The 25,832-nt window shown below is 34.2% G+C and overlaps 1 protein-coding gene across 2 annotated transcripts in view; it reads right to left on the bottom strand.

The window, feature by feature from the left end:
• RFTN2 (raftlin family member 2) overlaps positions 1-25,832 on the bottom strand; it is a 79,720-nt gene that overhangs the window by 38,683 nt on the left and 15,205 nt on the right. For both annotated transcript variants that reach the window (XM_031960236.1, XM_031960235.1), the window contains 4 exons: positions 24,074-24,257; positions 21,036-21,147; positions 10,439-10,739; positions 4,857-5,060 (listed from right to left, as the gene is read on the bottom strand). In XM_031960236.1, the coding sequence (XP_031816096.1) occupies positions 4,857-5,060; positions 10,439-10,739; positions 21,036-21,147; positions 24,074-24,257 (801 nt within the window). The remainder of the gene's footprint in view (positions 1-4,856; positions 5,061-10,438; positions 10,740-21,035; positions 21,148-24,073; positions 24,258-25,832) is intronic.

The following is a 25,832-nucleotide window of genomic DNA, read 5'->3' as shown; positions in this document are numbered from 1 at the left end:
TTGATATATCATTCAATTAACTGTATGTTAATGAAGATGTTTTCTGCTATAGAAAATCACTTAGGAGAACCTGCCTTTTCATATTCTTATCAAGGATGCCTTCTATATGTATGTAAATCATCCTTATAACGATTTTTATAGCAATTATGAAATGAACATCCATCACTGAGCTGCCAAAATAATTTTTTAAATGCTCAAGTATGGTCATGCTATTTCATCATTGTTGAAAAACATTTGGTTTCCTATTGCCTAAGGCATAATAAACAAATTAATTAGCCTGTCAGTTAAGGCCTTTCACAATCTGGTGCTAACCTACCTTTCCAGTCTCCTTTCATATAATTTTGCTTTATATGTTCTACATTCTACACAAATCGGACTACAATCTTTTCATCTTCTCTTTCATATCATCCATTTGTGTATTACCTGTTTAATATTTCTCTTCCTTTAATGGTAATTGAGATGCCACATTCTCCATTAAGCCTTCTTTAATTCCACCAAGATATAAATGTTTTCTCCTCAGATTTTCTTAGAGAACTTTGGATCACTTATATGCTCATATCATATTTTATTTTGATTTAAATCTGTGGACATTTCTATTCCTCCCATAGATAGTAAGCTCCTTAAGGGAGCAAAAGAAAGGGAGCAAACATTTATTAAACACCTTCTGCATATCAGACACTATAGCAAATGCTTTACAAATATTGAGTTATTTAACTTTTGGAGTACAGGAAATTTATTGTTTTTATCTTTGTGCCCAAAGCATCTAGCAGAACACCTTACCCTTGGAAGGTGATTAATAAATATCTGTTGAATGGACTATGGTAGATTGAAATTAAGTTGAAATAATATCAAAAGGAACTTTGAAAGGGAAGTTATCCAAGTAGAAATAGTAAAGGAATTTATGGATTGCTTTGAGTTGCCAGGTTTTTCCTTCAGGAAAAGGCCTAACAATATTTTCCCATGATGCTGTAGTCATGGAATTTTCCAGTCTTTATTGACTTTAAGTTCAGGGTTAAATCAAAGAGAAAGCATCAAAGGGTAAGTTGGTTACTGCAGATGACCAATGGTGATTTATGCAGTATAACTAATATAAAGAATTTTAAAGTATGATTGGAAAAGAAAGTAAGCATTCATCTCACACAGAGAGAATGAGAGATGATTGGTGGTTAGCATCAAGCAATGTCAAGAGATCTAGAGGAAGTCTCCCAGCAGTCTGGTTGGATCCTTTATGGAGGATTTATGGGAAGACATGTATAAGAGATGCAGTGGATGAAAAGATATGAATTGTGATCTATACCATTGGCAAGAATAACAGTATTGATTAGAGCTAAGGGAAAAAAATCAGGAATCTTTATTACTCTTTTTAAAAAATGAAATCCAGAAAATATTAATAGCTATTAACTCCCATGGGAAGCAATGATTTGGAGTCAGGAAGACCTGAGTTCAAATGTGGCCTTAGATACTTATTGTGTAACCCTGGGCAAGATACTTAACCCTATTTGCCCCAGTTTCCTCATCTGTAAAATGAGCTGGAGAAGGACAGGGAAACCACTCTAATATCTTTGCCAAGAAAACCCTAAACAGGGTCACAAAAAAAGTTGTACACAACTGAAATGACTATACAAACCAATCCTTGTACCTATTTTCCTTTATGAGATCATTCTATTTACATACTAGGGTATTAATAAGGTGTGAGAGAAAATAGCCAAGTTTCCCAAATAGTACTCCATATCATACTAATTCATCTTAAATGAATGAATTGTAAAGGAGACACAAGATATTACTATGCCAGTAATTAAAAACAAAACAAAACAATTTAATACAGTGCCATGTTAAAGACTCACTCCCAATTTTTATTAATATCTTTTATTTTTACATTGCTTACAATTTCTCTTGTATCCTTCCTTCCCTTTCTAAAAAATCATAACTTAGATAATTGTTTTTTAAAAGAGGAAGAAAGAATGAAAAAGGAAAATTTATTAAAGTGCTTACTATGCGCCTACCACTAGGCTAAGTGCTGATTATAAAGGCAGAAAAAGCAAAAAAGGCTCTGTTCTCAAAGAATCGACCCTTTAATTGTCGACCCTTTAATTGCGGGAGACAATACATAAAAGGAAGCTCAGAGGCAGGGCTGATGGAAAGGCCTAGAAACCCCAAGGGTACATCAGTGGAGGAGCATATGGCAAGGCCCAAGGATCACTAATCTCATCAGAGTCAGATAACAATCCCAGAGGTCTTTAGGGCATAGACACAGAATAGATAGATAGTTAAGGTCTGGAGAACTTTAGGAAACAGGGGTCGGGCAAATGCAAAGCCTATGGTAGTCCTTCAACTCATCAAAAAGAATAGAGTTGGTGACTCCCATCTCATCCAAGTTCCTGTGAATTGTAAAGCAATCAAGATGTGTGGCCTATGTTGGGGAAAAGGTAAAGGGGAAAGGCAAGAAGAATGAGAATACTTCCTTTTGGTGGCAGGTCTTCCCACTACCCAGCCACCCCAGACTGAATGTTTTAAGAGAAACAGATTTAATCTTGGGAGGCAATTCCTGGTTTTTGTTCTCATTATCATGTGAAATATCTGTTTCCATAGTGAGCTGACTTTCGTAACATTCATTAATTTAATTCTTTTACAATATTAGTATTGCTCATGAGTCCTGAGACAATTAGTAAGTAATATGAATGGATAGCTCACCCAAGTAGTTTTCAGAGACAGAAATGCCAAATAATACTGAATTCAGTAACTGAGTTCAGCTGTGGTCCTTTAAAGTACTTTTCCAGATGTCCCAGAGATTTTTTCACAGTTTCCCTCTATATTGGGGCATCTGGATAGTCTTTATATACTCTCAGTGAAGTCCCTAATGACACACCCAATGGTCAAACTGCCAAAAGGCTAAAGCTAGTTAGGGGCTCTGCTCTTGAAAAGCAGGCTATGTAAAATGTCTAATGAGACATTCCATAGCTGCTGAGAGTGATGATTTTCCCTTAAGCCTTGACTGTAAATAGCTTGGGAAGCTTTGAAACACAAAGAATCCACAGAGTTTCTTTAGTATAGCATCTGCTAAGGTTAATTTTGTTGTAATCGGGCAAAGGCCCATCGAAAGTATTGTAGGATAGAGTTAGCATGGGGAATACTTTTCTTTCTGCTCCAATAAAAAGATCACCACCAAAAATTAGAAAACTAATCAAGGGAAGCCCCAATTTGGACTCTGGAGTTGTATGTGTAACTTAATGAAAGGTAAACAGTTGTCCAACTAGATGATCTGTGAATAGAAATATCGCAGCTACATGTCCTAAAAGGCCCTTAACAGAAAAATTTTTTAAAAGTTGGCAATCCCCTGTTTGGAATATGCTATTTATATAATTCAGAGTCCCACAAATGGCTTGATACATGTATCTTGGTTACTAAGCAATATGACTTAATGAAATGTGAATTTTTGTCTCTTCTTCCAAAACATTTTAAAAGTAGAACTAGTGTAAAATATTTCTATTTAGATAAATCTGCAACTGTAACTCTGAAATGCAAATTGAGTTGCTCTTATTTCATTTACTTTTTCATTTGTTCCTTTTTTACTTCTGAGAAAATGCTCTTATTCTGTTTTTTAAAATTTCCTATTACAGTAATACCTCATAATTGGGAGACTTCCTAATGATATTCTGTGAAACATAGCAAAACCATTATTATCCTCAGTTTGTGATGAAGAAATTGAAATTTAGAGAAGATAAATTCAGTGCATTTGCTATTGTATGTCTCTAGCCACATTTCTAATCTCTCCACTATCTCAGTCTCTTCTCACCCACCTGAACAATTGTTTTTTTTTTTTTGCTGAGGCTATTGGAGTTAAGTGACTTGCCCAGGGTCACACAGCTAGGAAGTGTTACGTGTCTGAAGTCAAATTTGAACTCAGATCATCCTGACTTCAGGGCTGGTGCTCTATCCACTGCGCCACCTAGCTGCCCCTCACCTGACCAATTTTTACTTTTTTCACAGTTTCTCTAAAAAAAGATCATTTAGGGAGTTTTGGGAAGATGAGAGATTAAGGAAAAGGAGCTTAAAAGGTCTCACCTTGTACTATATTTTCATCACTAATACTTACTTATAAAATCCAATTATAGAAAAGGTCAAACATCAACCATAATATGATATAACTTATCTCCAAACTCAAGATAATATTTTTACCCTAGGATATTAACTACTGCATATGGTGATAGATGCAAGATAATAGATATTTATAAAGACAGTCTGGCCTAGAATAATTCCTTAGATTGGAAGTATAAATAGAGACTAGAGGAGGAAAACAAAACTAAGCCTCTCAATTAAAAATGCTCAATTCAAAGCACTGAATCATGATAATAACAGTTTTATTTAACCTAATTGTCTTCAGATCAATAGCTTTCATTTTCCTAGGAAACCAGCCATTATTCTTGACTGAACTGTTGTGAAGACTCAATAGTAGAGATATTGTAAACTTTATCTTTGTTGGTCATATTGGTCTGTTTATTTCAAAAAAGTAATGATGAAATGGCAAGTATTTATTAGAAATGCTCCCCTACATAGCAGGGGTCCATTTTGCTGCCTATTTTATCGAAGGAATTGCTGGATTAAATCTGCATATCTCTGTGGCATTGGTTATGTAATTATTTTGGAAACCACACCTCTTGTTATGGGTCATATAACTTCATTCATTTAGCATTTATTAAGTACTTATTATGCATAAGGCACTGTGATGGGATTACAAAAACCAAAATAAAATCTTACAGTTCCTGTTCTCAAGTAGGAAAGGGTAATGGAAACACAATTCTTGACACAGTTGCAAAATCTTTTGATATCACAAGATCTGTTTCTGAAATAAGACTTACCTTTAGAAGTTTCCCAGGATACAAAAGAATCGATTAAGGACAATCCTTGTTTATAATAAAATGTAGTCAGCTCTAGCCAGTCAGCATCCAGTGTGCTAATTACAGATCCTTTTTTTGTGACTTTCATTGATAGAATGCCTTCCTGATAGGTCCAACATGTTGATTCATCATCAAAAACATTGAAGACTGTATATAATTTACTATCTGGGGATGAATATCCAGGAGAGAGAGAGAGAAAAAAAAAAAACTTTATCTTTTAGGGAAATCTTTCAAAAATAATTTAAATTGAAAAGCAAACAACTTTGTTAATGGCAGCTAAGTAGCACAGTATTTCGCTCTGGACTTGGGAGTCAGAAAGACCAGAGTTCAAATTTGACTTCAGACATTTACTAGCTACAGGTAAATCACTTAACCTTTGCTTGCATGGAAAAGGAAATAGCAAACTACTCCAATATCTTTGCCAAGAAAACCCCATGTACAGTTGGCTCTTCGGGTCATGAAGATTCAGAGATGACTGAACAACTTGGAATAAATGACTTTTGAAAGTTTTCAATTAAATCAGCAATGTCTTGGACTCACATTGAAAGAAAAAGAAAATATTGATCTTATAGTCATCAGAAGTAGGTATTGATGGTGTTTGAAAATCAACATAGGATTCAGTGAGATAAGGAAAGGAAGGATGACACACTCTCTTGGTATATGCATATCTGGGCAATTCTATTTGGTTATATAAACCAGGGAAAAAGAAATCTGGAAGAGGGAGATACAGCATGAGGTTAAGCAGAGTGAGGAGAGCGATGTATACAGTGTAGTTGTTTATTCATCATGACATCAGGGAGGGGATACCTTGACATACAAGTGAACTGAATCTAAGCGAGGGAGTTGGGCAAGGTCACTGTTTCACTTTCCCCTCCAGAACCATCTGGGTCCAGTGGCCAGATATAGATCAAGATGATTGGAGATGGCCCTGGAGGACTTTTTAAGCTAAAGTCTTCAACAGTGACTGAAAAAAACACAGATATGTAGTTGATGGAGAACAAAGTTCAGGAAAGAGCTCCATGGAATTTTGGTTGATAGAAGGACTAAGCTAGACAGTCAATTTAAGGATACTGAAGGTCAGATCATGCCTCCTTCGTCAATAAAGATATACAGCAAATTTTTCTCACTGACTCAGAAATTTTATGAACAGGTGTTGCCTTCAATTACCAGTATTAGCAATATAATAGGATTCCATGAAATCAGCTAGAAACAATCCTGTAGTTTTTGCTTTCTTATAAGGATGTTTTCTTTCATATTAAAAGAGGAATCAGACCACTACACAATTGCTAATATATGTATATTCAGTATCATCCATTTTGGGGAAGACTAACCATCCTTGGTCACTGGAAACAAAGCACAAAATCACCTATACTGCAAGTAATGGCATGTGCTTGGATCCCATCTGTTTGCTCCTATCACGTCTCCATGTGGTAGGCACTATGGAGCTGATGGTATTTCCCCATAGAGGATACCAAGGACACTGCTTCAAGGAGAATCATGATGACATGTAGGGGAAGTGCCTTGAAGACATATGCATGGATGTTGAGTTAATTGGTTAAATCTGGCTACACCACATTGAGAAGAGGCTGTCTTTGGAGGAATTCAATAAAGCCTTGCAGTTTCCATTATGTCCTCTTTGCCTCTGTTATGCTTTTGTATCTGGGGGGACAAGATGATTCTTTTGCTCTTATAATACAGTGGCAAGAGCATGATGTAAGGGAAAGAGCTATGGTGCCTTCCCCCCCATCTCCATGGCCATAAAATGGGGCTTCTTTGGACTATTTGTTCAGGAGTGGAATCTCTGATCTCAGCCAGAAGAATGAATTACAGGAATATGGTAGTTATGATCCAGGCTAGGTGTTGTACTTGGTCTAGTTTCAGAGGACTGAGGAGAGATCTTTGGGCCTCATAGGGACCCTAGTCCAGGGGAAGAAATTATCTGGATTGATGTAATTTGGTGATCAATTGGTTGTAAACTTGGTAAATCAAGGAACTGAGTTAAATTTTTATCTTAATTCTTACCCTGCTTCCACTCACTGACATGGTATGTAAGTATGTGTTTATATTTTGGGGGATTTTTATTGGAGGGAATTTTGCCCTGAGGAGTTCAAAGAAATGTTTGTTCTTGCTATATCTTTTTAATCTCGCTTTGTAAATGCCATTTGAGATTAAGTAGTTAAATGGAACTGGAGTCCTAGTCTTTGAGAAGAACACACATTGGAGAGTTGAATCATTAGCAACTGAAAGAAAATTGCTCCTCACACCCTCAGGGTACACGTGAATCCTGATGTAGCAACCTGGCTCAGAAGGGGAAGAGTCTCAAGCACACCTAACATATTTAAATCCTCTTATATGGCTCTGAAGTCTTGATTTTTACACTATCTATTTGTTCCTAGAATATCTAGAGCCATAGTCTTGTTTTAGTTAATGATCACAGTAGGCCAGTAAACCTCAGAGAGGTGAAAATTATCTATTAAGTGGGAGAATTTTTGCCCAAAATTTTCACATCCTGTTTGTAAGTAAAATCTTAAAACCAGAAACAGCTTTTTCATAATCTTTTTGATACACATTTACGGCTGCGTCTTAGAAGCTGGTAAATGGTGGCCAAAGAAGAAATGACTAAATGCTAACAATTCTCTTAAACTGAGTGCCATGCACAGTTTGTTGGAATAAAGTCATATTGTAGAGGATTCTCTGAAAAATAGTTTCACCATAACCACTTATTCTGCTCTTAGAAAAGCCAAAACAAATTGGCTTTACATTACCCTAGCAATCTGTGTGCAAAGGTATATATGATGCTTGTTGTCCATTACTATCATAGACAGCCTTCAAATTATGCTATAAAGGTTAGGTTTCTAGGCTAGTTCAAAATATTATAGTACTGAGATTATCATATAACCAAATGAGTATTAAGAGCTTAATTCCATAATTATAGGACCATGAATTTAGAGTGAGAAGGGTCCTTACAAGTCATCTGGTGTAGACCTTCATTTTATAAACTAACAAATTGAGGCACAGAGAGATTATCTCAGATCCTATGTATTATAAATAGCAAATTTAGGATTTGATCACTAGCCTAAATTCCTAAATCCTGAGTCTCCCTATGTCCAAGAGGAGCAGAAGTATGGTTTAAAAAAAAAAAAAAAAAAAAAAAAAGAAAGAAAAAGTGGAGGCTCTGGTAACTGGACACTATCAATGGAATTGGAGGGAAAAGGTTTCCAGCTGGAAAAAAATGGGGAGTGGGATTATGCAGTTGCTCTTCTGACTTTCACAGAAGTGTTGGGTAAAGAACTTCAAAGCAAAGGGAATACTTATAGTAGATGATGGATCAGGTAGGGGTGGTAGAAGCAGTAGTGAATACACATGGGTTATTTTCTAAATCAAGTGTGCACAAAATAAGAACTTTCTGAATCTTATGTTTAATTCTATCTTTTCTTTATCAGTTTTTAACTCTGGTAAATTTCTACAGATAGTGATATCCTTTAAATAATTTTGTTTGTGGATGGCACTGTACCGTCTGTAGCAAGCTTAGGATCTCAAAAAATTAAATCCAAGAATGCTTTCTGGGGGAAGGCTCCCAACATATTGAGTGGATCCCAACATATGGAGGATTTACAAGATGCACAGGATGTGGATCAGTCATGAGCTACACTGTGAGAGGTAAACATCTACAACCAGGAGGTCATAAGTGTGTTAAAATCTTTTATACTTTTATATTTGTAGAATGGTAGAGAAAGGTCACACTCAAAATGATTTTAAGGCCTTGGTGAGGGGGCTTTATTCTCCTCTATTTGTGAAATCTTTAGCAAAATATGCAACACTTAGTAGGTCTTAATAAATGTTGGTTATACTTTCCCCACTCCCTCTACCCCTCATCTTTCCACCATGTATGGATTCCTATTATATTGTTACCAAAGAACTATTAAGTAATCAATGGCTGAAATATACAGTTATGGGTATTTTTAAATTTTACTGCTGTGCTGAAAATGCTTTAGTTACAGCAAGGAAAAAATTGGTAAATTTGATATAATTCAAATCTTCCTACAAATGATCTCAGGAAGATTTCACCTTTGAATGGTAATTTTTCTGATTTGTTCCTTCTTTGGACTCTTGTCTTTTTGATTTCCCTTCTTCCCTTTTCCCATTGCTCCAAAGCACTTTCTTAATCATCTTCATTTGGCACCCATATACAAGACAAGTGCATATGGGAGGCAAATCTTTCCTGGAAAGGGAAGGTCAAATTTCTGCCTACTTAGCAATTATTCTCCCTCTTATTGCAAGAATGATTAAAAAGACTAGGTGTACCAATTATTTATTGATGCATGAATTTTTAAAACAATTATTTCATACTTTTTATGTTTGTACTCTGAAATCTAGTTTTACAAATGTACTTTATATGCAAATAATTAAAAGAAATTATTATAATTTTGCTTTAAAATAATTTTTATCCTATTATTTCTATTTTCCTTGCTTTTTGGATTAAAAAAAAAAAAAAGACGTTGTCCCAACTGATAATTTTTTGATGCTTTGAGTTATTCTTAAATTTGGATTTTTTTAGTGTTAAAAGGATTTTTGTGAAACTACACTGATTTTTTAAAAAATTGACTTCACAAGATAGAACAGTAGTGAAAAACCTCAAGTTCCTTTCAAACGGTGTAATTTCATTAGAGGCTTTTAGTACATGATATATGAGCTACAGTTTAGTTAGTTGATGAAATTTTGAAGAACAGTTGTTTCACATGGATCACAGCTCGCCATTACAAGTATTTAGAAATAGTGCTAATTTGAAAGTAGCATGATAAGGAGGCATAGTTTTGATTGTAATGATGTTATAAAAAACCTCAGAGGTTTAGATTGTGTCCTGGTGGAAGGGAGGAGGGCCCTTTCCCTAGAACCTGGGGCAAAGCATTTCTCAAGCTTTAATTTTCTCAAATTGTATATAAAACAAGAAGGTAGGACAATGTGATTTTTAAGATTCCTTTCAGTTTAGAATATTTTAAAACTGCTTACTGCTTTTGGAAGTGCAATGCTGGAGACAATACATTTACTAGCTGGGTCACCACAGATGAATCATTTAAGCATTCAGTCTCTCTCTCTCTCTTTTTTTTTTTTTTTTTTTTTTAAATCTGTAAAATGGGGATTATCATTTTAGTGGTACTTATCTCTCAGACGTGGGGTGAGGACCAAATAAAATTATACATGTGACATATAATATATTAATATTGAGGGCTTTTATTTTCATTAGGGAGATCTATATTTTTTCCCTACAACTTGACTTTTATGAAAATGTTTCACATAATTTCACATATTGTTAATTGTGGGTAGAGATAAGGCAGAGAACCTAGAACTCAAAAATTTTAAAAACAAATGTAAAGAAAATTGCTTTGAATATAACTGGGAAAAATATTAAATAAAAATTAAAAAAAAATTTCAAAACTTATTCTTACCCATTTGCCTCTTCCCTCTTTCAAAAGTCATATCTTTCTAAATTTAACTTAACAAATGTATTCTAACTCTCCTTTTCTCATTATATTGTCTTTTACCTTCTCCCTTTCTTGATTTAGAGGGAATAGGACTTCCTTCTCTTCCCATTTGCCACGGTCCACTTTCATGATGAATTTCTTCTTCAATTCCACTTTCAGAAGATTGCCCACTCAAAGTTCCTTCATTCCAAGTTTTACAGTTTTCATCTGAATTGTGTCTCTGATGTTCTTGAGTTTTGTACAGGATTGACTCTGGTTCTACATCTCCCTCAGAGCTGGTGCCATTGCAAACTTTAGACTGGGTACAATGCTGTGTTACAAATCCAACAAATTTCATTCCTCTTTTAGCAGCTTCATTTATCTGCAGTTTTAAATGAGATGAATAATGAAGGATGAGTATGTAAGCAAACCTCATTTTTCATTTTATGAACATTTTAATAGTAAAATAAGAAATTTTCATGGAATAGATCAGACTCCATTGATCTTTATTAGTTATTGAATATCTCTACCAATAGCTTTCTTAGTTATTAAATCTCTTGACCAAAGTATTTTTAAGTACTTTGCAATTCTTTTGCAAGGGATATGTTATATTAATCTTATATCCCAATTAATATAACTCATGAGATGTTCTATGCCCTGATATATTCATCAAGTGAAATTTCCTCTTTGAGCAATAAAATCAAAAGCATAAACTAGGTGTGAAAAAAGTAATTAAGGTGAGAGGGAATAAAAAAAATAACCACTGAGTAAAATCAGATTTTTAGAAAAAGCTGTATTGGTACTGGTTGAAAGAATTAAACACATCTAACGGATATTAGAGAATATGATTCCAGCAATCGCTTAAAGAGCTAAGTTTTGGAAATGCTTTGAGTAGCCAGATCCTTGTGTCTATAACCAGAGAGGTCAGTGAAAGGAGGTGGAGAGAGTTCATTAAAAAAGCCACATTTCTTTTTCTCTTCCCTCCTATCTTTCCAGTTATTCATGTCATCTCAGAAACTGGATCAGTAAAAATGCATTTAGCTGGGCACTGAGAGAGGACAAACCAGATAAACTGAGGAAAGACAGCTTCACTGAGCATGATTTCGGTGAGGTGGAGAGAATTGCAGCTCCAGAATACCAAACTCTCAGAGCTCAACAGAAAGCTACTCACTCCCACATACTCGGGGGAGTTTATTAAAACATGAAGGGGATTGTGGGTTTTTGATGTCTAGACCAATGGAATGTTCCAAAAGGTCTTACAAAACATTGAAAAGACTTCAAGTGTGAGTCTGAAAATGATCTACATGTATATTACCTGTAGGACAGCCTAGCTAAATCCTTAATATATATTTTTTCTGTGAAATAGCCTAGCTAAATCCTTAAAAATATTCTTAATTACTAGAAAGTTGGTTACCAAAATGATGAATTTTAGGTCAGAACAACTTAGGAAAACTGTCTACAAGGATATAAAGGCCGTGTGATTTATATTAATGAAATCATTTTTGAAGTCAGAAGAATTAAGCATCTAATAATTATAATACCTGGACTAGCTTCCCAGAGGGCCTCAGGATCAACCAGAGTCAGGATATATCAAAATCCTTGGTGTTTAGGGAGAGAAGTGAAGGAGGCAGGCAAGCTGCCAAGAGGCTTGCCAAAGATGTATCCTGGATTCCAGAGTCCAGAGTCTCCAGCCTCTCTCCTCATCCTGCCACCAAGTGCCTCTGACTTTTCTCCCCCAGCCCTCCAATCCTTCCTAGGATTACCTCACTACCACCTATTCAGCAGGCTCCAATCATGAGGAAAGTCATCATCTAAATATATGCTAATAGAGCCATTATCTTACATCAAATAGGTAATTAGCCTTAAGTGCTCTCTTGTCTGATTCAAGCACACTTTTTTTAGAGTTTCAGCCCTTTACAAATAATAAACAATTCTAAACCCTGTTCTGCTCTTACTTCCCTTATCCAGGTTAGCTATTTTATTATGTTCCTTCCTTCAAAGTTAAAACATTTGATCCCCCTCCCCTTCTTCCCATCTTTTCCTATCTTGCTAATCTCTAGCTCTATCTATAACTTTAGAGTCACTCTTAATTCTTTATTATCCCTCATCACACTACATATATAGTTTCTAAAAATATTTATTATTTTATTTTTCCCCAATTACACATAAAAACAGTTTGCAAAATTTTGAGTTCAAAATTCTCTCCTCTCCCCATTCCTGCCACTGAAAAGATAAGCAATTTGATATAGATTAGTATAGGATGCCAATTCTTGCTATTTCTAGCTCTACTTCCTTATGCTAATATGAATACCACCCTACTTCAATAACTTTCTCACTTGAATTATTACAATAGCCTCTTAATTGTTCTCCCTGATTCCAGAGTCTCCCTTCTCCAATCCATCTTCCACAGAGTTGATTAAAAACAATCATCCTAAAACATTGATCTGACAGTATCACTTAAGAATTTTCAGTGGTTCCTTATCACCTCCAGAGTAAAGTATAAAAATTCTTGATTTAGTATTTAAAGTCCTCATAATATAGTTTCAGACTGATTTCACTTTAGTACTTCCTACTTTACTTATATACTTTATGTTCCAGTCAAACTAGCCAATTTGTTGCTTTTCAGTCTAGGTATTGTATCCTCTATCTCTATGCCCTTTTACAAGTTACTTTCCCTCACTCATACCTGAAATATATTTCCTTCTCACCTCCATTTCTTTTTTTGGGGAAAGGGAGGGGTTAAGTGACTTATCTAAGATCACATAGCTAGGAAATGTTAATTATCTGAGGCTGGATTTGAACTCCTCCTGACTTCAGGGCTGGTGCTCTACCCACTGCTTCATCTAGCTGCACCATCTTATTGCAATTTTTTTTTTTTAAAATAACCATTATTTTCCTTCAAGGTCTAGACCAGATGCACCCCCTACTAGAAACATCCTATCATAAATGTTAGTATTCTTTCTTTTTTAAAATTCTATTTATTTACTTATATATTTGTTGTATTCCCATTAGAATATAAACTCCTTGGGGCCAAGGACTTTTGTTATTGTCTTTGTATCCTCAGTGCCTGACATATGTTAGGTGTTTAATAAATGTATGTGGAATTTCAATTTGCTTCCATTCTAAAGTAGCAAAAATGCTGCTGGAGAAAAATCACAAGATCATGTCCACTACACAAGCTATTTTATTAGACTAAGCCTTCATAGCTAACATAACAATCTTTGTGTTCATTATTTATCACATATTCCCCACAACAGGTGTTCTAAACCTTCTCTTCTTTCCTCATGACTTCAACATGATTTACCCACTCCCTTTTCATTTTCAGCAGATGATTTCACTCCTATTTTAATGAAGAGATTAAAGTCATCTGATTTGAATTTCCTCAACTCTTCTCTTTCAAATCTTCTAAAAATGATTACTTGGATCTGCCAAACTTTCTCTTTCTCTCCCATGTATTCTCAACACCTCCCATTTTATGAGTTCCTGTTTCTATGCTACAAATATGCTCAGGACTTCATAATCCTAATGCATAGTTCTTATCTTGAATCAAAAAATCAACATAATTTATTAAGCACTTACAAAGAAGAACTACACTGTCTCTAAGAGTTTATCTTGTATTGGGGAGTGAACATATATGTAAAAGGTATAGATAATGATAGTGATAATATTAGTAGTAATAATGATGATGAGGAAGAAGATAAAGAAAATATTTATAGCACTTACAATATGCTAGGCACTGTGCTAAATATTTTAAAATATATCATTTGATCCTCACAACCTCCCTGGGGATGATATTAATATCCTCATTTTATAGTTGAGGAAATAGAAGCAGACAATAGATAAAAAAATAAATATAAGGTAAAATTAAAAAGAGGGTGCTAGCATTTGCTGAGAGGGAGTATGGAATCAGGAAATTGAAGTGATTTAGTGATTAATCATAAAAATAGCAAGTAGCAGATCTTGTCATGTCTCTATTTAAAATCCTTCAATGGTTCTCCAATAACTATTGGATGAAGTATAACTTTCTTATCTTTGCACTTAAGCATTGGCACAACCTGGCTCCAATTTATTTTTCCAGTCTTATTTCATACTATTTCTTTTCCATATACAAGTAGTATATTTCCATTATGGAATTACTTTTATTCTTTCTTCTTGTGTTGTCTACCCTTGTCTCCATGCTTTTCTTCATATTGTTTCCCATCCTTAAAAAGGACTTCCCTCTCATCACCACCAAGATTTGTTAAAAGTCTCTTCCTTTTTCGAAACCTTCTCTACAATGAAAAGAAATTTCAAGTTTTCTCTACCTACTTTTTGCTAGTTTAAAATGATTTCTCTTTAATTTAATAAATATCTAAGGCTGGATTTAAGTTGAGATCTTTTTGACCTTTCTGCTATCCCAAGCTGTCTCCTAACAGTAGCTTCTCTTTTCCAGATTAAAGATCCCTAGTTCCTTTAATTGATTCTCATATGGTATAATCTCAAGGCTCTTCACCACCCTAGTTGTTCTATGTACAATTTCCAGATTATTAGTGTTCTTCGCAAAACGGGGTGATTAGACCTGAACACAATTCTCTAGATATGGCCTGCACAGGGCAGAGCACAGTGGGTCTATAACACTTTTAGAAATGAAGGAGAAGTGGATGAAATTGCTAGGGGGAGAATAAAGGCAAATTTGGAGAGGACTAGGAAAGAGAGGAGAAATTGGAGAAAAGAGGGAATGGAATAAATGAGATAGACAAAGAATTATGGTTAATGCAACATCATTTTCTTATAGCAAATGAAAAAAATTGAACATGGGACAACTTGTGAAAATTTTTCTTCTCAATGACAGAAATATATCTAAAATAGTTGATGATTGAGAACAATAGAAAATGAGGAGTGAAGTAGAAAAATGGTTTGCTATAAATGCTTTAATTACAAGATTACAATTTGTATTTATTTTCTACATGTTTAGGTCACAGCTTTCAGTGACAAAATACAAAAGGGTTAACCTTTGCTTTGGGTATTAATAAACAGTGGTGATTCTTTTTTTGTTTTAAAATATGGGGTCTAGAAACTGGAAACAGAGTGGATGCCCACCAATTGGAGAATGGCTGAATAAATTGTGGTGTATGAATATTATGGAATATTATTGTTCTGTAAGAAATGACCAGCAGGATGATTTCAGAAAGGCCTGGAGAGAGATGCTGAGTGAACTGATGCTGAGTGAAATGAGCAGGACCAGGAGATCATCATATACTTCAACAACAATACTATATGATGATCAATTCTGATGACATGGCCATCTTTAGCAATGAGATGAACCAAATCAGTTCCACTTGTTCAATAATGAATAGAACCAACTACACCCAGAGAAAGAACTCTGGGAAATGAGTGTGAACCACTACATAGAATTCCCAATCCCTATAATTTTGTCTGCTTGCATTTTTGATTTCCTTCACAGGTTAATTGTATACTATTTTAAAGTCCAATTCTTTTTGTACAGCAAAATAACTGTATGGACATGTATACATATATTATACTTAACTTATACTTTAACATATTTAACATGTATTGGTCAATTTGCCATCTGGGGAAGGGGGTGGAGGGAAGGAGGGGAAAAACTGGAACAAAAGGTTTTGCAATTGTCAATGCTGAAAAATTACTCATGCATATATCTTGTATGTAAAAAGCAAAAAAATAAAAAAAAAATGGGGCCTTGATATTAACCTATAATTTTATTTTCATTTAAGAATTCTGAATTATTTTATCCTCACTTTCAAATTCAAATTGGTATAAGTATCAAGTTATATTCTACCTTAGCAACTAGTTGTCTTGAAGTCCTTATACAATATAGTTTTCCTAAGATGTTAAATGGCTCTTATCCATTACTACTGGTCATTTAGACAGAGATTTTCAAATACTTTATGTGCTTCATTTTCTGAAATGTCTTTCTTTCTGACATAACTCCATTATTTTAAATGCTGAAATAACAATAATTTTCTGCTTCAACATATCTTCAATCATGTTCAGGAAGTTAGAGACAAAGTAAGATCTCTGAGTTTATTCCACTAGGAATATATATTAGGAGTTCAACTTTTAAAATTCAAATAAATTTTTGTTTAAGTGGACATTTTTTCCAAATATCTTTAAAAACTTGAGAATCTGATATGAATGACTTTTCATGAATTTATTTGATTTATGATATTTATATTTATTACATATAAATATATTTATAGTCCTTATGATTAATTTTATGAGTTTCATGTATTAATCTAATGTGTTTCTCAAATATTTGTAAACATAATCCATTTCCTTAGTAGAAACATACCATATATGCTATTACATCTTTATTCATGAGTAGTTACCAGTTTGTATATTCCACTGTATATATGTGTATATCTATATACCCTTTACTTATCCTCATCTAAGTCAAGAGAACAATAGAAACACTGACAAACTTGCAGGAAAATGTCACATTTCTTTCTCACCTAGAAAACAAAAATTGAAGGAGTTTTTGATGTCCACCAAAAGCTAAATCAAATTATAAAATCATGATCAAAAGCATTAATTAAACATACAGGTGCAACTTGAATATGTTAGACACTGTCCATGAAATCTAGCAGTCTGTGACATAAAAAAAAAAAACTTATGGCTAGTGGACAAAAAGTACTTTGATGGACTTGGGATTTTATCAACATAGGTACTGTCTTCATTGACAGATTGCAAGCCCTTAGTTCCTTCTCATTCTGTGTGATTCTTATTCATGTTCTATTATAAATCATCTACCCAATGTCATGGGGACATTCCTCTAGATCTCTTGAGATGATAGGGATACCAGTGGAGCACTTAGTCTGTTCATCAGTTATCCTCTGCTCCAACTTCATGATGCAATCATCTCTTTTTCCAGTTATAAAACTTCCTGATGGCACCCTGTATACTGTCACTCCCGTGCTTTGAAGTGCAGTGAAGACATTGATATGTAGTACCCTATTCACACTCACCATGTCATTTTTCATTGCTCTTTGGGTAAGATAAAAACCTTAGTTCTTTGGAGTTTGTGGTAATTCATGATCCACAGGCATAAGGCATCATCAGAATAATATTAATGTTACAAAGTTGGAGACTTTGTTTCAGGGAGAAGCCCTGGGTGCGGGGAAGGAAGTGTCATTAAAAAAAAATGCACATTTTTTTTCCAAAGGCAATCCAGCTATCTCTAGATCCAAGTCATTATCTATCCCCAATGTCTGTCCAACATACACATATCACAGAGTTGTTGAAAAAAGTTCTGTTATGCTATTCAAAAAACATTGTATGATTTTGACATATAGATGGGGGCATTTGTTGTTTAAGACGACATTTTGCTCCATCAAATCAACTGCTTTTTTTAATAGTCAACAATAAATGCAGTAGATTCTTATACTTTTAATACTTTTCAGCCAATTACAGGATTATAAAGATGTAGACTGATATAGAATATTGCTTGCAGAAGTGATTGTATTTTTATCAAGAATGCTCCTGGCAAGTATGCAGATATCTCCTGTAAATATTTTGTAGCAATGGTAAAGTAGGTCAGTAGTTTTTACAGTTTTTTAATTGCCATTTTTGGGGCAATAATAAAATCTGTGATTTCCCCCCCCCCCCCAATCATTTGGATTTATTACTTAAAACCTTTAATGTTATTTCATCTTTAGCAAAATGTCCTTTTTGTATACTTTGATTTGATTTGGCTGTTTTTCCCATCTTTGTTCTATTTACTGTTCCTTCTTGATTCAGCATATTTGGGATTGTGATATTAGAATCTAAATGAGGTAGCTTTACTGTCACTGATGAGAAAAGTTTGTTACAGAAATCTTTACAATTCCTCACTACTTTCTTCTGTTTCTCCTCTCCTTTCTTCTTTGTTCCTTATTTTCTCCTTCCTTTTTCATCTTAAATGACCTTGCTATGACCTGACCTAGGTGGATCTCACAAAATTTTCTGTAAATTAATTTCTTCCTTCATTGCTTTTCATAGTTTTATGAAGTATTACTTATCATTGTCTTCTCCTTTCTCCACTAATTTTACAAATTATTTTATGTCTTAAAATAATTTGATGTTCCCCTTTTCTGTCATAGCTGTGTGGTTGGCAAAAAGATGAAATATTTGCTAAATGAAGGGATTTCTAGGATCTTCTGTTCTCTCTGTCATAGCAAATTTGCTTAGGAAACAGTGATAGTTTCTGTCAATATTTGTTATATGAACACCTAATTTAAATAGTCAAGTGGGAGTTGTCTCAATTGTGTGCCATATCCTTTTTTCATTTTTATATATTTTTCTAATTTTGATCAGTAGCCAAATGAACACAGACAGCTAGTTTAGAAATGCCTTCTATAAAATAAACTGATCATTTCCTACTTCTTAAAATATTACCAATTTATTTTTGGTTGTATTATTAAGTGTATCCTATGCTGAATGTTCACCAAATCTCTCTCTCTCTTATTTATTCCCCCCTCTCCCCCCCCCCCCCCCCCGAGGCAATTGGGGTTAAGTGACTTGCTCAAGGTCACACAGCTAGGAAGAGTTAAGTGTCTGAGAACAGATTTGAACTCAGGTCCTCCTGACTTCAGGGCTGGTGTTCTATCCACTGCACCATTATACAGAAGTGTGAGCTTTGGAATTAGTTTATAAACCGTAGTCTTTCTAATATTTTTTACTCTTGAACATTCTCTTCCAACAAATTTTCACTACTTTGACTTTGACATTAAAGTCACTGCATTTTAAAGTTTATGGTGATTGTATCTAATGGGTCTAATAAAGTTCTTTCTAGAATTTCTCTACCTCCTGTGCAACAGATTTTTGGCACATAATCTGTAATTATCTTGACACAGCCTTTTTGTAAATGCTTATTAGGACCATTGATATATGAGATGAACAAATAAATTATGAAATAATGTTTCTTGCTATATTTGGATGCATGAAAAAGCTAATTTTGCCTACACTTTTACTTGCTTTCTTAAAAAGAACTAGTGAGTTTACCTTCTTTAGCCACAATTTCCATTTTATTCTGATTTTTGTTGTATTGAGAATGTAAGACTTATAGTTAGTTCTTAAATGGTATGTTTACTCATTGTACACTGAGCAAGAATCTTACATTTAGAGTGCCATCAGTTAAATTGTTTGTAGATAATCTGAAAAAAAAAATGTGCTTCTTAGTAACCTCTGTCTCCTTTCTGGATAGTTTGCTTCTATTGCCATTTAATGAGGAGACTAGATAATGAAAGATTAGTCTTGAAAAGTATTTAGTCCATGAAAGTATTTGCTCTTTCTGATGAGTTAGAGTCTATTAGGCAAAAAATATGCAATATTCCCTGCCTTGTTTCCATTCAACATGCAGAGACAAAATGAACTTATTTCTAATCATGAGTGACAGGGCAACTTTGGTGATGAAGAGTCTTTTAATTGACTTGTAATTGTACATACAAAAGGTTCAAGTAGATGATCTCTCACTTTCTTCCTTAATGGCTTTTGAGTATGGGCCTGGTTCCCCCCATCCTGCCACCTGCCACCCAATAAGCCTATATTTCTTTTATCTTTTTTGTGCTTACTCTTTCTTAACCATAGGGTGAATGAAACCCAGAGATAGAAATGACCAGGTTATTACCTTGTGAGCACTGACATCTTAGAAGAACCATCAAAAGGTTCCTGTAGCAATTTGACTTGGTAGCAAAGATTAGTGAGGCTGGCAGCAGCAGTAGCTTAGTTTGGTAAGGACCCTGTCCTAAAGAATGATCTGACTGACCAGTGTAGTAGTGAGCCATCCTGTTAGCCAAACCATGGAATCTAGTAAGGAGCTAGTCAGCTGATGAAGAAGCTATTCCTTTGCCAATGATGAAAAAAAAAAAAGAAAATTTGATAGAGATCCCACAAATGGGAAAAAAAAAGGAGTATCAGGGCCAGGAATCACGAGATCGTCTTATTCTTAAAATGTGTGTCTGATTACCTCTCTCTGTACTTTTAGCTTAAGCCTGCTCTTCCTTCTCTGAGCTTGAAGGTAGGAAAAAAGTAGAGTGCACCTCCAATATGGGGGATAGTTTTATAACTTCTGTCCTTGCTATATATCTTGAGATGGGTAGGACTATCCTAGATGGGAACTTGTGCTTAGAATGAGGGTAGGAGGAGTTTGCTGCCATTTGGGAACCTATTCTGCTAGTGAATTGGGAGAATGAGTTAGAGAACGCGTTACAAATGCAAAAGTGAAAAAAAAAAAAAAGCCACATAAAATTGAAGGTTATTTTATATTTTTTATTTGCTCCACAATTTGCTATGGCCAAAGGCCCTGGGACTCCCCATTGTTAATGAGTCTCTGTATTAAGTAAGGTCAGTCCTCAGAAAATAGTCATAGAGCCTATTGTTAGGACCATGCTTGGTAGAATTTCCAAGCTTGGAGAGGATGGTATTCTAGGTCTGAGGACACTGAGGAGAGGATGAGGCAATGGAACAGGATTTAATGTATAATACAGATGTTCCTAACAGGCTAAATATCATTATATTAAATTCCAAGGACAGTTCAAGTTTTGAAAAAGGTTTTAAAAGAATAAGCTAGGGTTTGGAAGTCTTTGTTGTTATTATTCAGAAGTTTTGTTGTCATAGAGGTCAATCTATTTTTTTTTAAGTTAAAAAAAAATTATAATAGAAACGGCCAAGACAAACGCAGTACCTTTTCTACCAATCCTTTTGCTCCTTCATTTGTTAGAATTTCATTTGTCAAGGGACATTCTTCAATTACGAGCCTGGGTCGACTTTGTCCTTTGGATGTTGTCTGGATCTGGCTGTGACAGAGAGAAGATCTTGGGTCAGAGATCTATTGCTGACTTTCACCTAACATTTGCCCATCAAAATACCTATGTTTGTAGATGAATGCTTACATCGCTAGGTTTTATGTGTAGGCCAATCTATAGATAAAACCTGGCAATAGTTTTTCCACAACTTTATATTAAGGCTTGATGGCTTTGCATTTTTATCATAGACATCTTGAAAACACATTATAATAATGCTTAAACCTTTCTAATTTTGAACACAAGCTGATTTCATGTCTAAAGAAATATCATAAAGAAAATCATATACTTTCTGACACTGATGTATTATCTTTGTATAACAAAATGAATCAAGAGCATAAATAAAATGCTACATAGTGAAGATTTTATGTGGAAATAATTTGATATCAGAATGGAAAAATTATTTATACATGGCTGATCAGATTTTAATTAGGACACAAAGATTGTTGCTATGTCATGTTTGTTTAGTAATGCTTGAGTTATTATATATATGTTAGGACCAGTATTCTCTTGGAAGCTAAAATATAATATAGTTAAGTAGGAAATCATTTACTGTAAGGCAGTCCTTCTTGAAAGGACACACCAGGTTAATTCATAATTGTTTTTATCAACAATATTGCTATATTTTCTTTTTTTTTTTTTCTGTTTTCTTTCCTTCCTTCTTTTTCTTCTCCTTTCTTTCCTCTTTTTTCCCTCTATTTCTTGGCTGCATAATCATGTTGCTCAGGGCCTGTAGGGCCATTCTAGGCTAAAGAGGCTGCTGATACTTGCTCTAAATAAAATCTGAAGAATTTGCCCTAGATTTTTAGATGAAATCTGGAAAATTGTGTTTAAAAATTGTTAAATTCAGATATTTACTTAGGTTTGGGGTTTATTATTATGATGGAAATGAAATAATTATTATTATTTATTGGAGACTTTAATTGAGGCTATTAACTTTGTGTATTAAACATAAAAAACTATTATTTTGAAAAGAAATCATTTCAAAAACATGATGACTAATTTTATTTTTTTGAATCTACATTTGGGTAGGAATGGGGGAAGGGAAACAAGTCAACCAATTTCAGAAATTAATCTACTCTTGGAAAAGTTTGAAATTTCTCATTGATCAATAAACACATTTTATAATTTAATGCTAATTTCAGTTGCTACCATTTAATTCAAATTGATTAAATACCTTTATTAGGTTCTTACAAAGAGTAAGGCATTATGATGGATATTGGAGTTACACAAATAAACATAAGCCACATTCCTAGTTCTCAAAGGAAAACCTTTAACAGGGAAGGTAAGACATATACATAAATAACCATAATATCAATGAAAATTTGATAATTACTAAGCAAAGTTATGTGAGGAATTTCACAAAGGAGACCCAGGAGGGGTTGGGGTAAGATCAGGAAAGGTTCTTGGAGAACATGGCACCTGATTTCCTCCGAGAACCCACTGAAGGCTTCAGGAATGATAATAAAGGTTGGAAATGAAAGAGCACAATGAGAAAAGAGAATAGGGAAAAATCTACTTTGGTTGTAATGCAATGTGGGTGAGAACATTATTAACTAAAGCTCAAAAAGTGGGTTAAAGTAGAAGGAGGTGTTGGATGCTGGTTAAGGAGTTTGTAATTTATTATATAGACAATTAAGAGCCACTGATGGTTATTTTAATAAGGGAAGTGATCAAAGATGAATATTTGGAAAATTATTTGAGTAACAGTGTCAACAGGGTTAGAGATAAGGTGATCAAGATTACTAGTTAGCAATTGTCTAGCTAAGAGGTAATAAAGACAAGAATTTAGGCTATGTAACAGTACAGATAAAAGATATTGTGGAAGTACAATATTACGTGATAACTAGTTGGATGTAAGAGGGGAATGAAATAAAGGGAAGAGTCAAATAAAACTTGGAGGTCTCATTTTGATGTTTTTTGGGAGAAGAATAGTGTCATTAAAAAATAAAAACTAGGAAGAGGGTCAGGATATATAAGAAGGGAATCAAAAGTTGATGATAACATGTCCTAAAGATTTGATTTCTCAGCCAAATATCTTATTACTAAAACATATTCATGACAGTTTAATTCCTTTTATTGACTAGTGGTGGGAACAGTCATTCCTCTTCTATTAAGGGACAGGTCAATTCTTGGAGAATTGCCTCTACAGCTGTGGATCATAGCATCTGAAGGGGTTGCAGGGCAGCTTTTGCTGACACAGGTGTTGCGGACTGGAAATGAGATAAATTGGAGGCAGAGGAAGAGGAGGGAGGTCAGACAATAGCAATTGCCTCTCAGTCTCCTTGTATCAATCATCCTTTCACAAGAGGAGATCCATTCTGGGTTGGATCTCCAGCAGCCATTGTCAGGTGGCTCCCATGTATTCCAACATTCTTCCTCCAAATATAGAAAGTCAGTAGGAGATTTGAGGAAATTCACTTCAGATAGCCTTGATCTTAGAGAAGCAGGAGAGTTCATTTACTAAAAAGGTGGACCACCTAGGTGTGGATTTGAGGAAAGAGGGATAGTTTCTATGGAGTATATGTCAGGTATTAAAAAAATAAAAAGTGAATACAAAAATCTTCATAAAATAATGAAGATCCTGTTGAAGTCAAATAGGACAGATTTGCAGAAGATTTATTCACAGTTTCTTAATTCCTTCTAGAAGCATTTGACTAATCTAGAGTAGGAGTGGAGATAAAAGATGTGGTTGTCAACAAGGAATAACTGGATAATCAAGGTTTAGGTAGATTAATGCTGTTCAGTTGTAAAATACTGAGCATCACTGAAATAGCTCATCAAACTAGTGTCAAGAGAAGACAGGATCTATAAGAAAATCTTTGCATTATGAAATGAATTTGTAAATATTTATTTATTTTTTCCCAACTGAAATAAGTAAGGGCATTCTGGAATAATCCTTCTTTCTGGTATAACGTACCTTAATTTTAAGCGAGACAGTACAACTCTATACAGATGGCTTGCTGGCAAGTGTTTTCTTTGTCCAAAAGATAATATAATAGGGTGAACAGCTCCTACGATATAGCCTTTAATGTAATATTCTTCAACTTTTGGTACTATATCCAGAATTGAGTTGATCTTGATAACTTCTGGATTTGAGGAAGCTGAAATGTTCAAGGAAAAAGGAAATTATCACAGTTCAATTTAATTCAACAAATGTTGATTGAACAACTTATAAGTGTCAAGTATCATACTAGTCTCTGATGTAAAGAACATAATTTTCACTTTCTAGGAATTTAGTACTAGGTTTTACTCACATGGTATTACCTATGTCTATAACAACAAAAAAGAAATATCAAATATCAACATGACTGTGGTGATCACACACATGTATGTACATATATGCACACATATCTTGGTGAGGCAATCCGATTTAAGTGATTTGCTGAGGGTCACACAGCTAGTAGTGTTGTGTCTGTGATTGTATTTGAACTCAGGTTCTCCTGACTTCAGGCCTGGTGCTTTGTTTACTGAACACCTAGTTATTATTCCTGATCATATATTTTTTTTTTAACAAAAAAGTCAGAACATTAATAATCTGACAAATATTTTCTTCTTAAATGTATGCTTCCCCTCCCCTTCTTCCCCCCTCCACAAATGTAGATAGTGCTGGCAAATCTGTAGCACATAACTGCCACAGATGCAATTTATTTTCAAATTAGGTTATAATAATAATTTTCTAAAAATCCTATATTCTACATGGTAATTTGTTATAGAAAACCTAAAAGTTGCCTAAATATTTTTCAGTTAAAAAATCGCATTAAATGCTTTTCAATAAGTTATAACTCAAAATATAAAGGAACTTAAATGAATAAAATGTGCAATTTTACTAACACCTAAAATAGGCTATAGTTAACATTGTCTATAAAATACAAAACAGAAGGGATATAAAATTAGAGAAAATGTTCTGAATGTTGTGCCAGCAATACAACTACAAAAACAACTTTAAAAAAATCCTCTAACAAAGTTTTTTATTTTCCTGGAAAACAATCAAGAACCAATGTCTAGAAACAGACTTGTAATTTAATGATCTCTTTGAATAATAAAACATGAAATAATTTCCAGGTACAGTCATTTAAGACATTGGCCTCATGAAGCACTGCCAGTGCCTTATAAAAAAGAAATGCTGTTGAATGCATTTGCACAGGAAGGAGGTTAAGAAACAGATGAGGAAAAAAGATCAGAGGAAATACTCCACCCCCTACTACCAGCCATTCAACACCCACGAATTGACCCATGGAATTTAAATAGAACTACACCACCAATTGGAGGATATACAAACTTCTTCCAAACCTTTACAAACATTCAAAACAGAAAGCTATATCAATCCAGGCCACTTCATTTCCCACAACTTTTTATCCCTCTTTTTGCTTTAAAATAATCGTCTATTTAAGTATTTCCTCTTCATCATTAACAGCAGGAATGAAAACAAAGAGAATAATGTTGAGCTTTTAAGAAACAGCTGGGTTTCATTTTAAATAATGCAGCCCTGTTTGGTTATAGTTACATCCTTTAAAATATCCCATTTGTTTTTACTTTGGGTAGTGTTTTGAGTACTAGCCCTGATTTATAAATAAAACCATTTAAAACTAAAAAAAAAAAAAAAAAAAAAAAAGAAAAAAAGACTAAAGACTAAATCATAGTTGTAGTTGATTAAGGGAGAAAATTAAATAAGCTGA

Source organism: Sarcophilus harrisii, chromosome 3 (genome assembly GCF_902635505.1).
Source record: "Sarcophilus harrisii chromosome 3, mSarHar1.11, whole genome shotgun sequence".
Classification (NCBI taxonomy): Eukaryota; Metazoa; Chordata; class Mammalia; order Dasyuromorphia; family Dasyuridae; genus Sarcophilus; species Sarcophilus harrisii.
This window is presented reverse-complemented; position numbering and strand designations above follow the sequence as displayed.